The 17,106-nt window shown below is 35.9% G+C and overlaps 1 protein-coding gene across 1 annotated transcript in view; it reads left to right on the forward strand.

Moving 5' to 3' along the window:
• SPAG17 (sperm associated antigen 17) overlaps positions 1-17,106 on the forward strand; it is a 90,362-nt gene that overhangs the window by 20,333 nt on the left and 52,923 nt on the right. Inside the window, exons 5-14 of the mRNA XM_052702933.1 lie at positions 702-906; positions 3,485-3,679; positions 7,107-7,288; positions 10,212-10,358; positions 11,079-11,157; positions 11,487-11,608; positions 12,461-12,598; positions 12,680-12,790; positions 13,356-13,506; positions 15,111-15,341. Of these exons, the coding sequence (XP_052558893.1) occupies positions 702-906; positions 3,485-3,679; positions 7,107-7,288; positions 10,212-10,358; positions 11,079-11,157; positions 11,487-11,608; positions 12,461-12,598; positions 12,680-12,790; positions 13,356-13,506; positions 15,111-15,341 (1,561 nt within the window). The remainder of the gene's footprint in view (positions 1-701; positions 907-3,484; positions 3,680-7,106; positions 7,289-10,211; positions 10,359-11,078; positions 11,158-11,486; positions 11,609-12,460; positions 12,599-12,679; positions 12,791-13,355; positions 13,507-15,110; positions 15,342-17,106) is intronic.

Genomic DNA, 17,106 nt, shown 5'->3' on the forward strand with positions numbered 1-17,106 from the left:
GTTAGTTCATAGTCATGATGCTGAATAGAAATATGGTGTTTTTCTTGCTCTTACAGCACCTCCCTTTACCATAATGTATTTGGATTATTTAAATTTTTTATTTGATCTGAGCTCCTTAGGTGTATAATGTGAGACTTTGGGTCACTATCACCATCTTTTTTTCATTCTTTACTCTTAAATTACTGAGTAAATTTAAATGTTGGGGGTTTTGTTTGAAAAGTAATGAGAATGGCTAGGTAATATCCTGAATGACATGAGCACAAGGCTGTTGGTTGTTGTTTATAGAAGACAGATATTTACATCAAAGACAAAGTAGTGCTGGTACTATTTTACACCTTATTCAAGTGTTAACAGAGATGCTTAAGACTTAACAGAATTTGAATTTTGGTCTGATTTCCCTCCAGAGAAGGTTTCTGACTGCAAGTACTGTAGTGGCAGTAACTGAAGGACAGTGATTCTTCACTCACCTTTCTACCATTATCCCTGTTATTAATGTGAAGTCTTAACGCTATAATTCATTGAGAATGTAATAAACCAAATGATGTGTTTAAGAAGATTAAAACAGCATTCAAGACATCTTCACTACAACATTATAACTCTGAAAAGGAAAAGTATTCAAAGAAATAAATTGATTTTACAGCACTCTGCCCTTTGTTCTTCACAAAAGCAACAATGACAACTTAGTTTCTTTATCTTGTCAGGCTGAAGAAGAGCAAAAAAAGGAAAAGAATGGGGGGAAAGAAACAGGCAAACCTATTGGCAAGGAGAAACCTCCTAGTGCCAAGACAACTGAGAAAGAAAGAAAAGGAAAAAAGACAGAAGCAGCCCCTCCAGTGCCAGTTACTGGTAAAAAAAATACCCAATTGAAGCGACGAGGAGAAAAGGAAGAGGAATACAAATATATTGGTATGTAAAACTGCAGATAAGCTTCTGAGAAACTTGCTGAAAAATTTTTAAAACTAGCTTCTCATTCAGTTCTTCCTTTCTGTTCCATGCTGAAAGGTATGTTTGGCAATGATAAAGCATTGCCACTTTGGATTTGAAGAGGGCACCGTGCTCTGCTTAGAAGAATAGAAATACAGTAGATGGTAATGTCTAAGAAAAATACAGATGAGGTATATGTGGCAGTTTGACATCAAAATGTTTTAGCGTGTCTAAGACTAAACTAAAGTGGATAAATAAAACATATCTTTACACAAAGATTTCCGAATAACTAAATGCATTTGTCAGTATCCAAAGGCAGCTTTCTCTTTGTATTAATGAAGTAACACAGAGCTGTCCACCACTGTTTGGAGGTGAAGCCAAATTCTATACAAAAGGTAATATGATATTTGCTGTAAAAACATGCAGCTGGTACTCAGACCTGAAAAAATCACTTCAGAAATGAGATTGGTAAGATAAACAATAATATTGCTGAGAAAATCTTTGTTCTTAATGCATAGCATGCATGGTTGCAAATATCACTGGAACAAAAACTACTGGAGATTGTACATACATCTCTTCATTTAGAACACAGTTATATTTAATTTGGACTAAAGTCCATTCTATCTATGTCAGAAAAAACAGGAACTCTCCCATTGGAAGAGAAGTTGCTCATCTTGGATGTGTAGCCACTGAGCCAATGCAGATGTTCCTCTTTCATCAGACTTTTGTCTACATTTCTTTTGAGGTCAATGGCATTCTTCAGTTGTCGGTTCAGATGTTTAGAACAAATCTGAATCTTAGTCAAGCTGGCAAAAGCACACAGGATTTGAACATTACCTTTCTGTTCATAACCCCTTGTTTTCTCAGATAAAGTTGATCAATAATAATATTCTTTTGATAAAGTTAGGTTTTTCAGAGACTTGAAGAGAAGTGTTTGAATAAATGCTTACACTTGTAAGAATCAAAGCTAAAGTGATGTAGAGAATTCATGTCATCTTATTTATATATGTACAGAATATACTGGCCTGAATGGCTAAGTACTGATAAAGTACTAATGTGGTTCTCCTAGGCCCTGTAGAAACAGTTTCATCAGAGCCAATATTTTTTTTTAATTTCTATTGTCTGGGCAGAAAACATCAGAGGAATGTGTAAAATAAGAGATTTTATTCCCCCGAGTCTGTACTTAGCTGCCTTAGTTAACCACAGCTAATAAGGCAATGTTAAAAAAAAAAAAAAAATCTAAAAACTAACTACCATGAAAAGTCACCTTGTTTAGTGTGATTAGTAGCTTTAAGTTATAAACTACTACTACATGTTGTTATACTTTTATTAACTGTGATGGTCTTCCAAGGATATTTATAAAATAGTGATAGAAATGGTTGCAAATCATGACAAAGGAGAAGTTGTATTGGTATTTTGCACTCGTGAAGACAGTACAAGAATAAAAAATAAACTCTCCAAAGATTGTTGGAATGTCAGAAAGTACTTACTGGCTGAATTTACATTACAAAAAGTCTTCCTAAATGAATAGATTTAACAGGAAGGGAACTAGAGTTCCCTAGAAGTAAGCTATATTATTGAGCATAAGACATATTCTATTTAGCATTAAGATTCTAAATGTGTGTTTTGTTGTTAGGACAGGATAGACTTTTCTAGCTGTATGTGTTCCATAGCCAGCAAAGACATACAGGAGATTCCATTATCTTAGAGTGAATAACTAAGCTGGATAAAATAAATGACCTAATGCCTATCTGAATACCTGTTTTTCTCCATAGGCCACAAATAGGATCTACTCAATAAGTAACTTAGACTAAAGACAAGTTTCTAGGTTTATTTGCACTTATCTGATATGATGCTTGACATCATTTGCTTTGGTACATTGGTATTTGTTGTGTATATTACTACAGAAGCAGACATTTAATGAAACTTCTCATCCATTCTCTAAAACGAATTTGGATGAGTCTGGCCAACTATAAGGACTAGTGTGAGTTGGTATTACCAGATGATGAGAGTTTTGACAGGGACTCCATCTTGCAAAAACAAACTGGCAGGGAGCCAGTGATTACTCCTTCTTGTGGCTAATCCTTCAAAATTACTACAACTAATGCTATCTCTCAGCTGTGACACAGTAACTTACTCTGTGTGCTCCCTCACTAGCTTTAGGTGGGTTGAAACTATCAGTAGACCATGTGAGTATGTCCTGGAACTAAATAGTTTTTCTTTGAGAAAAGCAGTTGCAGAAAATGTTACTGCTACAGCCAGCGTTGTGGTTATAATAAACTTCTCCAGTAATTTTTTTACTGTTTCTTGTCCAAACAATTTTTCTCTAGGTGGTCTGCTGCTGAAGACTTCAATCTAGCACATATAAATTTTAGCATATTATGTACAGTTATGCCAGTGAGGCTATAGAAGAGCTGCTTCTGTGACCCTAATTTGCAATATCCCTATGTACTAAATATATATATAATGTACATATATATATATAAATTATATATATATATATAATTTTGTTTAATGTGTAATTCCATACTCTAATCTCTTTTGATTTTGCTTTGAACAGATGATGAACCAGATGACGGTGCCCATTATTACTTTATAATTTTGGGTTTCCACAACCTTCAGCTACTGCCAGTGATGTCTGAGCTTGGAATTAATGTTTCAAGTGTAATCAGGATTTCTTCTGAGAATTATGAGCCATTACAGGCATACTTGGAAGCAGCTAGACTTCAAGAAGAGTCTTTACTTTCACCTGAAGGTAACTTGGTCTTAAGAACAGCATTTGTGTAGAAAGAATAATGTTTCATATTATATACTTATATATTATTATACATATTATATTATATACAGCAAGTATATACTGTTCTCCCTGTTATCCCTGTACTTTTCTCCTTATCCCTGTGCCTTATGTTTATGCATAATACTTGTGGGCAGCTGTATTTCCATGTGCAAAAATGGTATTGCCATTGGTTTGGTCACCAAACCAAAGAGTTTGCCAGTACAAAAACTTGCCTTAGCTGGACAATGATTAAAGAGGCAGTGTTTTAATCACAGTTCTGTGCAGCAACCACCATAGAACATTTTATCAGATGTATAACATTGTGTGTCATTATCCAGGAAAATCTGTTTCTAAGAAGTCTTGAAACATTTGGTAATTTCCAAGAAGTGCACAGCTTTCTATTAGGTTGGGACCATGGGTCAAACTGAAGAAGAATATATTGCAGAATAACAAGCTGCCTGAAGATAGCTGAGTAGTGCCTCTGTTGAAAAGGACTTGGGATCCTGGTGGACAGCAAGCTAAATGGGAGCCATCATTGAAGGGCAGGAATATCTTTCAGTCTTTGAGACTTTTAAGATTATATTAGATCAGTGTATGTCAACAAGGATTTATTTATTTGTGGCTTGGAGCAGGAGTTGAAGTATGTACTATTTGAATGGCGTTTGAAACAGTGTAACGCATAAAGATGTATCTTAGGAAGGAAGATAGTAACTTGTACATACAATTGTGGTATAATGGTTCTGTTGTTCTTTTTATTATGACTCATAAATCCTGGATTAGGAAGGTAGCTCTCTTGTTCTTTTTTTTTCTTATCTGTTTACATCCACTAATGGCTTTCCTTTTGTGAATGAAGTCAAGCATTGTCATTACCCTTTTCATATGGTTAGTTTTTTGTTCCTCTAAACACTCTATTAGTTTCACTACTATTACTTCCACTTCTCTTAGAGTTAACATTCAGAAGTCAGACCAATCTCCCAGCTTAACAAAATGTAACTCATTTTTCAATGTGTCTGTTGGAAACGTGTGACCTGACACACCCTAGTAATTTTTGGACTTCTGTTTACACTGTGATGGTTCAAAATCACTATGCAATGTGTTAGTATATACTAGATGCTATTATTCCACTATTATATGATCGTTACAGATTTTTGTTGTTGTTTTTCTACATGCTGAAATCATGTAGAGTACTACTAAATACTGTCTCATTTCTATTCCTGAAGACTTCAGTAATAGTAGTAATATATGGTAATAGTAGTATAATGACTATAAGACTTCAGTAATATGACTTCATGTTAATTCAGTAAGAATAAAGAAGAGAGATAGTATTCAAAGGTAGAACATCTGATGATTGATCCTGACATCCCTTGGTGCAAGGGGAGACCTAAGCATCGTAAACTTGTTTGTTTTATCATTAAACTATAGGATAGAGATAGTAAAACATTATTCCTCTGTTGTTAAAATGGAATTTCTAGATACAAGGTAATTATCACTGAGCCGCTCCACTTCCGTTCAGGAACATGAAGAGATCACTCTAGGACCGAACAGTCTGGACACTGTTATATTGCCAAAATATGTGTTCAAAGAGTGTTAGGAGAACTTTGCTACTGATGAGATACCGTGTAGAATTAGAGCTTATCTTTCATGAGCACCTGAAAAAAGAGGGAAAAGGAAGGATGTTCCTTTGTCCAAGGTGAGCTGTTAGGAGCATGGAACAGTTAAAATCAAGGCCAGCATTCTGTCCCCAGAAGTGGTCATGAGCTGATGCTAATGAAGAGGAAAAGGAGAAGAATAATAGGAAAAGAGCACTGGAAAAGAATGAAAATAATAGAAAAAGGATAAGTGTATAAGAAAAGCATGGATGAGACTACTTCATGTGCACTTAACATAGCCTCCATTTCTTTTCAAGTCAAGGTATTTTCCTGATCCTGATGTATCTTTTCAGTAAACCTCAATGGTTTAGTTTAGTGTGCCCAGGTGGCCAAGAAGGCCAATGGCATCCTGGCTTGTATCAGGAATGGAGTGGTGAGCAGGACTAGGGAAGTCATCCTGCCCTGTACTCGGCACTGGTGAGGCCTCACCTCGAGTACTGTGTTCAGTTTGGGGCATCTCAGTACAGAAAGGACATGGAGGTGCTGGAGCAGGTCCAAAGAACAGCAACAAGGCTTGTGAAGGGCTTGGAGAATATGTTCTACAAGGAGAGACTGAAGGAACTGGGGCTGTTTAGTCTGGGGAACAGGAGGCTGAGGGGAGACATTATTGCTCTCTTCTAATATCTGAAAGGTGCTGACAGCGAGAATGGGGTTGGTCTCTTCTCACTGATGACAGGTGATGGGAGGAGGGGAAATGGCCTCAAGTTGCACCAGGGTAAGTTTAGGTTGGATATCAGGAAATAATTCTTTACAGAGAGGGTTGTTAAACACTGGAATAGGCTCCACAGGGAGGTGGTTGAGTCATCATCAATGGATGTGTTTGAAAACCATTTGGATGTGGTGCTCAGGGACATGATTTAGCCGTGGGTTGCTAGTTAGGGTAGTATGGTTAGGTTGTGGTTGGACTTGGTGATCTTTAAGGTCTTTTCCAAACTGAGTGATTCTATGATAGGACAGTTTTAAAGTTAATTGGCCATCACTTCTGATGGCTGCTACAGAAGAAAGGTATATCTATGAATTCTTTAAAGAGATCAGCATGTTTTGAAGAGTCCACGGCCTCATAGGGTTATTTGGGTTTAAATCCATAGGGCTGCTGGGAAGGTACAAGTGTGGCATTTGGCCTTCATATCTAGGTTTTAGAAGTACTGAGCACCTGCTAGTTCAGATGAAAGCAAGTCATTGCAGGTTTAATGTCCCCATTTCTCTTAAAATAAGGGTATAATGTGTGCAATTGATCTGGGACTTTGGAGTTTGATATTTAGGGAGAGAGACTATTCTCTGTACCTGATGGCACCTTTGAAAACTAATCATTACCATACAATAAAAATAAAAACCATGCAACTTCAGCATGATTATTACTGGCAAGTCTATTACCTTAATCTCCCTCTAACCTCCGTTTGCACTTCAACAAAACGATGCTAGTGAGAATTGCTTATCCTATACTTGAAGAGCTGTTGGTTCTAAATTTGTGCTGGCAGCTTTGGAAAAACACAGCGTGGGATTTTGATATTTCCGAAGTTTCAAACCTGCATTACTGGTATTCTGGGAGTTTGTTTATATTTTGTTTCTTTGTTTTTCTAACTGCCATGTTTCACTCAGGCTTTTTCTTCCTGAAGTTTTTAAACTCAAAGTTGGTTATCAGATTTTTTTCTGAGATGGTGAGAATATTCTAACAGCACTTACAGAAGATTAATAACAGTTTGTGCTTTCTATAGAAGGGAGACATTGTATCATGATTTATTATTTTAAAATTTTAGATGTAGAAGCAGAAAAAAAAAAGAAAAATGAATCTATCAAAGACCTGGAAACATTTTGGAAATACCTGGAACCAGTTCTGAACAGTGAAAAGCATGGGTCAAGACTCTTTGATGTTGCCAGACTTCATCACCTAGTTAAGGAGAATGCCTTTCCTTCTGATTGGTCTGACAGAGAAATCCTGGTCAGTAGATAATACTTTCACTATATATGGCAAGCTTTGAAGTTTGCAACATTTAGCTTCATTTTAGTAATGGCAAGAATTTTAGTTTGGTCTTCTGTGAAAAAGAACTAAAGTATGTTTCACAAGGAGTCCTTTGAATAAAAACACCTGACTTGGAGTTTCTTAATACTGTAGGCAACAATAGCCAAGTTGAAAGTAATATGAGGTGTTAAATTTATTCTGTCTTCACAATGACCCAGTTTGAATCTCATTAGAGAGTCAGGTGTCAGCATGAAATAACATAAAAATTATGTTTATTTCCTTCTAACAACAGGCCTACTTACTATTTATCAGAAAAGTCACATGACAACAAATTCAAACAAATGCAAAAAAAAGTTTTTGATTATAAACTGTTGTTTTAGCACATACTGTGCTACTTGTTGTCCTACCCAAAACATGGTTTTGGTTTATTGCTTTTCATAACCTGCTGAGTAAGGACGATTACTTGGTAAAGGGAGGCAAGGTGAACAATTAGAATTTTTTTTTGAACTGAGGATTTCAAATGCAGCAAGGTAAGGTGTCCAGCATTTTCCAGTCCATAATGGCAGCATTAAAAAATATGTGCTAAAGCAAAATAAAACAACTTTCTATGATTTATCCTACTGTATTTGTGGTCTATATTATTACAGTTAAATGACAGACTGTATCTCCCTAACACTTATCTATAGTACATTAAATCCTGTATATAAACAATCTGGTGAGCTAGGAAGTACCCTTGATCCTAAAGAGATCAAAACTGAATTTGACAAAATCCACCGTGGTTTCTAAGGCGTTTGCTAAAAAAACCTCAGTTGTGAAAATGTGTAGAGTTGCTATTTTATAACATTATTCACCATTATATTTTCTTAATCTGATCTTCACATATGAGGCCAATTTTGTGAAAGATATTCTTTAATCATTTCTATTTTCCCCTTCTCTTCTGAGAGTCCGTAAATATACTATGAGCAATTATCTTTACTGAAATAAAAAAAAAATTGTCTGTCACTGAAATTGTTCCAGCAGATTGTAGTTGTAATTTCACATTCATCTCTATCTCAAAATTCAGATGAGCTCTAAAGAAGTAATTCTTTAAAGATACAGATGTTGAAAATGCAAGTAATGAAATCATAGAGTAAATCTGTTCTGGTGGAATTCCTGGAAAGTCTTTGAGTACTATCTTGCTGCATCTCTTAAGTCCAAGAGCTATCAGAGAGTAACTCGTGTGACAGATTGATAGGCATTGAAAAAATGATGGAGTATTAAATGCAGGAAGTTATCTACATTTCAGATAGTTCATGTAATGGAAAATACTTTCAGGAATATTTTCTTTTTTTCAATAGTAACTGGTGGCTGGACTCAGAACTTTTGACAAACATGTCTGTCCTGAAATGAGGAAAATTAGAATCATAGAATAATAGAATGGTTTAGATTGAAAGAGGCCTTAAAGACCATCTATTTCCAGTCCCCCAGTGTGGTCAACGCACTTCCCAGTGGGAATCACGGAGCATCACGGTGCCCAGGACCCTACCCAACTTTCAAGGGGGAATTATTTTAAATTAAGACAGGGAGGTTTAGGTTAGATATTAGGAGGAAGTTTTTCACTCAGAGGGTGGTGATGCACTGGAACAGGTTGCCCAAGGAGGTTGTGGATGCCCCATCCCTGGAGGCATTCAAGGCCAGGCTGGATGTGGCTCTGGGCAGCCTGGTCTGGTGGTTGGCGACCCTGCACATAGCAATGACGTTGGAACTAAATGATCACTGTGATTCTTTTCAACCCAGGCCATTCTGTAATGATTCAACATGGCCTTGAACACTTCCAGAGATGAAGTATCTACAACTAATCCAGGGAACCTGTTGCAGTGCTTTGCCACTCTTTGAGCAAAGAATTTCCTCCTAATATCTAATCTAAATTTCCTCTTATTTTAGTTTAAAAATTACACCCTGTCCTGTCACTACCCTCTCTGATGAAGAGTGCCTACCCATCTTTTCTATAGGCCCTCTTTTGGTACAGCAAAGGACCCTTTAAAATCTCCTCAGAGCCTTCTCTTCTCTAGGCTGAACAAACCCAGCTCCTTCAGCCTTTCTTTGTAGCAGAGGTACTCCAGCCCTCTAATCATCTTCATGACCCTCATTTAAACCCCCCTCCAACAGCACCATATCTTTTTTGTGCTGGAGGTCCCACTTCTGGACACAGTACTACAGATGGAGCCTCACAGAGTAGAGGAGAACAATCAACTCCCTCAACCTGCTGAATTCTTACTTTGTTAAAAAGGCTGAGCTTGCAAAACTCTCCAGTACTTTAATTGAAATTTTCAATTAGCCCTAGTGATCTCTTGTAACATTAATGGAAAGTTTTATAAAAGAGCATTGAATTAGAGAAGCAAAAATATGCAAATATTTATTCTGAAAACTGTTTTTGCAAACTGAACTTCTAATATTCAAATATTACGAATACTACAAGTTTTCCATAACTGATGACTGACCTGAGTGCTTGTTTAGAAATGATATAAACAGGGTTAGTGGTAGAGAAAGCAGATGCCTGATATTTCTTAAGAATCAGTTAATATGTTTACTGTGAGTTATGGAACTGGAGGACAGTTGTGTTTCTTCACCATGTTTCATTTTAGAAAACTTAAGGCTGAGATATCCAATTACTTGTTTAGGATAAAAAGAAGAGTATGGCCATTAAAGCCACTGAAACCTGAGTGTGGCATGTGGTCTGAGAGAGGGTTTGGTATGAGTATAAAGGTATTTCAAATTTAAAATTATGGTTGATCTCAATTCTGTTTGAAAATTTTTGAACAACTGTGGATCTGCTGGATAGAGAAATAATAACTCATGTGGCTACATTACATGCCACATTTGTATGCATGCTTCATCCTTTATATCTGATTTTCTGTCATAGCTTGCATTTGGCACTGAACTATTTGAAAGCATTGCTTGTTTAATGTATGACTGCATAGACTGGAGAAGACAGCATTGTAACTACTTGGAAAACACCAAGTTTATTAATGTGCCTGAACTATCGACACAGCCACCTGTAGTAACCAAGGCAAGGATTTTCTTTTGCTTTATCTTGTTTATTATAGAAAATAATGAGCTATAGGATAGAATTACCTTCCTTCAATTCTGCACAAAAAATATCAGCTTGGACCATCACTCCGTGTATAATGTTTCATAAACAAAGTTGGGATTTTTGTCTTCAGCATTTAAAAAATCAAAAATGGGAAAAATTATTAGAGAAAAAAAGATTATTGGAGAAACAGAAAAATAAACATCTGAAGGATCATACAGATATTGTCATAAGCTATCACTGGTTTAAAAATTATTTAACTTATGATTATGTCTTCTTATGCCTGGAAAATCACTATGCATGCACAGGGCTACTATGTCTCCTTACAGATCTACAAACTATGCAATAATTATTATTTACTTCTATCCCAGAACAGTTAATTTATGTTGCTTATAGTAGACAAAACAAGTGTGCTCAAGAAAGCAGTTTGTTGGACATGAACTAGAGACTGGATAAAAATAGGATTTCTACATCTGTAGCAGTGCTTCTGAACTCTCACTTAAAGCATTTGTAAAACAACATAACTTGTTCCCTTCAGAGTCAGATTTGATTTAAGCCACATGAAATTTTAGCATCTAGTTAAGAGTAAGAAACTAAAGCTAAATAAAATTATTTTTCCCACCTATTTGCATCTGGCAACCCTCACTTGTTTCAGTGATTCTGATTATTGTTTTTTGATCTTTGTCTTTGTTCTTTTAGATAGAACCAGCATCACAGATTACACCTTCAAAGAAAAAGCAGCAAGCAGAAGTTCTGACAACTGTAATTTTATCACAAGGCATGTCTAAAGGATGAAAGCAATGGTCCTTTAGCTGTTCAATCTGTCTTATCATTCATTCACCTGTTAGAAGAAATTATTTTCACAGGAAGCAAAATCTGGTTTGATGCTGTGGGAGTAGTTTCGTGGTGAATACACTGTGAAAACCCCTGGAAACTGCAGTGGTGATAACTAAGTTCTTTAGAAAAATCACTTTTTCTACCTCTTCCTAGTCACAGTTGGATTTAATAGCGACACAACTATGAACATTATCTTTTCAGAGAAATTGTCAGAAGGTTGAACTGGTCAAGAATTCAATAAATCTAGCTTAATGAGTTTTCTTTTTACAGCAGAGGAAGAATTTTCTTTTATGGCTACTTCCATGGATATGAGATATTACAATGACTTGCTGAATCAGATTCCTGAGGAATGCTTTTCTGTGCCCATAATGCTGAACTGCATGCTGGAACAGGTGGAAATATATATTTTTCTCTTCCCTCAGCTAATTCTTTCTAGACTTGGTATAATGATTGATCAAAGATCAATAAATCAATCTCTTTCATACTAAGACAGAAGGTTATGAATGGAGGCACTGATGATGGAGGTTCAATATTGGGATTCATAACTAAAACATGGCTTCCTTGTTTTCCTTTTATATTGTGCTCACTTATCCTGTAAATACAGTATTACCCTAAAGTTTCATTTTTAAGACTACAGATCCAATATGATCAAATGAGGAAAAAGATGTCATTTTATAAGTAAGTCAGGAATTGTTTATTCACATCCTATGCAGCAGTATTGAACTTGTAATACTTAACCAAGTACAAAGGCAAGCTTAACAATATAAGTGCTATGCATCTATGCTAGCACTAGTTTGGTCTGATTACTTTTGAGTTCAGGCAAAATCTACACATTACCAAAACCCCACAGTATGATTTGAAAATCTTTCTTATTTTTGAATTGAAATTTCAGCACAATTTGTTTATCCAAAGATAGGCTTATGCAAAAATACTCAAGAAAAAGTGTGACACCTGAAATGCAGACAGAATCTGTGTTCATTACAGTTCTTAACATTTCAAGTTGTAAATCTTTTTCTTCTCATCCTTCTGAAGGTGAATAATAAGAGAACATATTTCTGTTTTCCATAATTGTGGCTGCTTATACCAAAAAGATAGAAAAAAATGTTTTCTTTTTGTTTCCTTACAAAATATATGGATAAGTGTTTAGTTTATATGTAACTTACCACAGAATCTGCCTGGTAATTTTAATGATGTTAAGCAGCAGTAATATTTTAATGAAAGCTACCATATACTATGTTCACTAGGTTATTGCAAGTGAAGAAAACCTAACACCACCTAGTCTGGTGGTGCCAGAGGAACGGGCAGATGGGATACATCATAAGATTGCAGATCATATAGCCTCTGTGCTTCCTTCACTTCCACTTTCTGAGAGTGAAAAAAAGGTTTGCATTGTCTTTAGTTTGTTTCCTACAATGACACATTTGTATTATTATTGGTGTTTAATGCATCTTTCTTTTTAACAGAATCTGTATGACTACTTTTCTCCCAAATACAGCGAAGAAACTGTAACCCCCAAATACCCACTCCTATTTAACTACCACGATACTCTAGCTCAGCGCTTGCACCTGCTGAAGGTATAGTGCTATCTGTCACATATAAAAAGTTCTAAAGTCCACAAACAGTAAATACTCAAGGCATTAGAAAGAACTGAGTGAGTTTTGCTTTTACAAAAACACGCAGTATAGATTAGATTTTTCCATCTCGGATAGACACTAACACAAGTCCTTAGTCTGCTTAAGAAGCAATGGATTACTTATACAGACTGAGGACGCATCATAACACAGAGTATTGAATGGATATACTGTTTGCATTAATAATAAGGTTTATTTTTTTATGTAAATGAGTGATGTTACAGAATTCTGTTGATTTACTCCAGTATTGCAAAATTTTTGAGTCTAGGTAGCACAGACAAATATCTTCTATTATTACGCTCTCTGTCATTCTCTTTTTATCTCACTTTTCTTGCCCAAAATATCTGACACCATGATTCAGTAAAGCACTGTTAATATCTGATTGGCTTAAACACACACTTATGTCTTTTGCTGCAAAAAGACTTACTTATTCTAACATGCTTTTTTAGCAGTCCATTGGTGTTAAAGTTTAATTTTTTTAACTCTAGTACTTTGGTGTTTGTTTTAGATCCAAGGCAACTTAAATCCGAAAAAGATTGAACATGAAATGATGAATAAATTGCCTCTTAAAGAACTTATCCATTTCACCCTTCCTTCAGCTGAAAATGACTCTAAACGCTTGGCCAGAGTTCACGAGCTTATGCATTATTGTACCAGTGGTGAGCTGATTTTCATTGATATAACTTCTTCCTTTTTCTTCTTATTGATGATCCTATTAAAAAGTGGGAATTTGAGGATGAGATTTTTCAGCTACCTAAAACCTGTGAGGAATTTCCCATTTTTCATATTCTTGTTTATAACATGGCAAGTTATACAAGTTAAGCTAACTTCACACCTCAGTTTCATGGTAATTGGACAAGGCAAATGAGTATTAAGCATTGCAAAACTAAGAGCTGGCAGTATCTCAGAAGTCTCTTGTTTACTTATTTATGTTTAGTAACATACAAATGGTTATTATATCTGAGAAAGAAAGAAACAATCTTGCAAATTTCTGTTTTGATGTTAGCACACAGTGCTTTTTGGTAAATAATGACATAAATCATATATTTATTTACCAGCATCCTTGGGGTGGAGGAGCATGTGTTTTTTAGGTAGAAAATTTTTGTTACACAGTAACTGGTTTTCAAAATATATTCTTTTTAAGCTTCTGCTGTTAATAATGAACTGGCTTTTATAATAGTCTCTTTAACAAACCAGCAAAATACGTTCACTTCTTCAACCATAATCACTTCTGCAATTACCTTTTCTTGGAATGTGCCCACCACCATGACGTACACTGTGAAACAATCCCTAAGGCTGCATGAATACCTTTAGGCATTTTTGAAAGTTTACTCTACAACTTCTAAGAGATATGAACATCACGATCTCTTTGGTTACATTTGTGCCATCATATAAGGGGCAGTATTTGGAGGTACTTTCCTGGTTATTCATTCCCCAAATGCCATGTGTTGGATTAGTTTACACTAGCTGCACTGTGTCTAGGTGTTGGTATGTTCATTTTAGACAGTGTGTTTTAGCTATTAAGGTGTTCTATATTGCTGAAGCTTGCCAGGTACTGGATATCAATTTTGATGATCTTCACTGGACCATACTGTACTGCTAGGCTTTACCAACTGTTAACTTTGATAGTAATTTCTTCTCTTTTTCAGGATTTGCAGTGTGCTTGGGTACTTAACTACTGCAAGGAGAGAACATTTCAATCTCAATAAACTTTCCTAAAATTCAACATTTCTCCTGATTAACACTGTTAAACAAACACTCATGCAAACAACCATAAGTAGCATTTATTGTCTTTACACCTTGAATTCTTCTATGGAAAGTGTGTGTAAAATTTGTTTTCAAGGGAAAAAAAAATTTGAAATTTTGCTTGAAAAGTTACTGATGATAAAAAACGTTAATGATAATGGAAGCTTTTTCATGAGCTGCAGTTGAAAATAGCTAGCTGTTAATTGGTGTGATACAGTGTATTCAATATTTTAAAATCATCATAATTTATATAAAGCTAATGAGCCAGGAAGTCTTCAGATTAGGAAGCACTTCATTTAAGATGGATTAACAGTTAGGTATATCATTTTGCAATTTGGAAGCATTCAACTTTGAATGCAGTATAGAATGTAGCTGACATAATTTGATCCTTTACCATTAAGGAAATTGTTGTTGGCTTTTGCAGAGTTGCCAAGAACAATATGCTTGCATAGTTTTCTATTTATTTTCTGCTGAGCCACAAGAACATTTTCTGCTAATGATTGTAATTCTCATATAGAACTTCTGAGTTGGGCTGAAGTGGAAAGAGCCTTCAGAGTGTTTACTTTTGAAAGCCTGAGGCTGACTGAGCTGAGTGACTCTGGACTCCTGGAGAGCTCTGGATCTCTGATTGGAGGTGATTCTGAAGTATCTTGTATACCCTGGGATAATCCAGCCAAGTTTGCAAGGCAGCTGAGACAACTCTACCTTATGGAAACGAAACTTAATGGGAAATCACCAGGAGGCTCTGGTAAAAACCTCTCTGTTTATGTTACTCCTGAAGAATTTGAATCTGCTATTTATTTTACCATATCATTTGCTGTTACAGGCCAGTGATTTTTATTCCTTATACAAATCATCAAATTTCAAATATTGTGTAGTCTGAACATTGAGTATATACATAAAGACAAAAATTAGCTGTTTTTGTATGATATAACTTTAAAAAGTTGATTTATCAACTTATTAAAATGGTATGTGTAAAAAGCTGTGTACTAGAAAACTATTTTATTGCTAATGAAATTAAATATGTATTTAAAGGTGTAGAATACTGAACATGAGCTTAAATACCTTTCTGAATGGAGGCTCCTTTAAGCTGTAATAGCTCCTGAGTTTTTGTCACCTTAGTAGCAACCATGGAGTAAGATCAAATGTGATGCATAGGGTGTTAGTCAACTAATTTGATGATTAGTTGTGAATGAGTATTAGGAGTGGATAAGATACATACCTTACACATAAGGACTCTAGATAGTGATGTGAAAAGTTGAAATTTAATTAAAAAAAAAAAAAAAACAGAAAAAAACCTGTGCTATGCTTTGTAGTTACACATGCATATGTATCTTTTACTTTGTAGAAACTAAAAGAGGGGTGATTTAGGTGGGGCGTAAGGAAGAAGGTTTTTACAGTCTTGGGTGGTGAGGCACAAGAACAGGTTGCCCAGAGAGGTGGTGGAAGCCCCATCCTTGGAGACATTCAGAGTCATACTTGAGCAGGCTCTGAACAACCTGATCTAGCTGAAGGTGTCCCTGTTCATTGCAGGGCAGTTGGACTAGAGGTCCTTTCCAACACAAATGGTTCTATGATATCTGGCCTAGCATTGCATGGGGTTGTTGTGACCGAAGTGCAGGACTCAGCACTTGATCTTGTTGAAGCTCATACAATTGGCTTCAGCCTATCAATCCAGCCTATCCAGATGCCTCTGTAGGGCCTTTCTACTCTTAAGCAGATCAACACCTCCTCTCACCTTGGTGTCATCTGCAGACTTACTGAGGGTGCACTCAATCCACTCATCCAGATCTTCTTAGAGGTGTTAAACAGGACTGGTCCCATTACTGACCCCCTTGTGACTAGCTGGGTGTAATTCCATTCATCCCCACTGTTGGGGCATGACAGTCCAGCCAGTTGTTTATTCAGTGAGGAATACACCTGTCTAAGCCATGAGCTGACAGCTTCTCCAGGAGAATGCTGTGGGAGGTGGTGTCAAAGACTTTAGTTACTCTACTTTGTAGACTACATCATGTAGTGAACTGGTTCTAGAAGCCACATTCAAAATAAGAAATTATTTTTTTGAGATCTGAGAGAAGTAAAAATCAGATCAGTTTAATCTGCTACATCTTTATATTTATGATATTGTCCATTCTCTGCTACTGTAGATGTCTAAGCAACCATCTTAGATAGGAAGTTTGAGCAGACAAAATGAATCTTGCTTATCTGCTTTTTTTCTGCAGCTTGAGAACAGTTTTGTTGTTGTTTTTTTTTTAATGTTAGTTTATTTTACTTCTGTGTTAGTCACAATTCTAAATATTGTAGTTACAAACTGAGCTGTCAACATTTCAGTGCTTCTGCAGTACGAAATACCAGGAACATTAAGCTTTTGCAATGAGTTTTCTTTAACCTCCTAAAGGCAGCCAGCAAACAGATGCAATTTTTCAGAGAAGCAGAGTCTAAGAATGCATGTCTGGAAGCTGAGCTGTTTATGAACCATTTATGAACAAATAATTTCAGGAGTATTTCTTTGG

This window comes from Tympanuchus pallidicinctus, unplaced genomic scaffold, assembly GCF_026119805.1.
Source record: "Tympanuchus pallidicinctus isolate F22 unplaced genomic scaffold, pur_lepc_1.0 scaffold10, whole genome shotgun sequence".
Taxonomy (NCBI): Eukaryota; Metazoa; Chordata; class Aves; order Galliformes; family Phasianidae; genus Tympanuchus; species Tympanuchus pallidicinctus.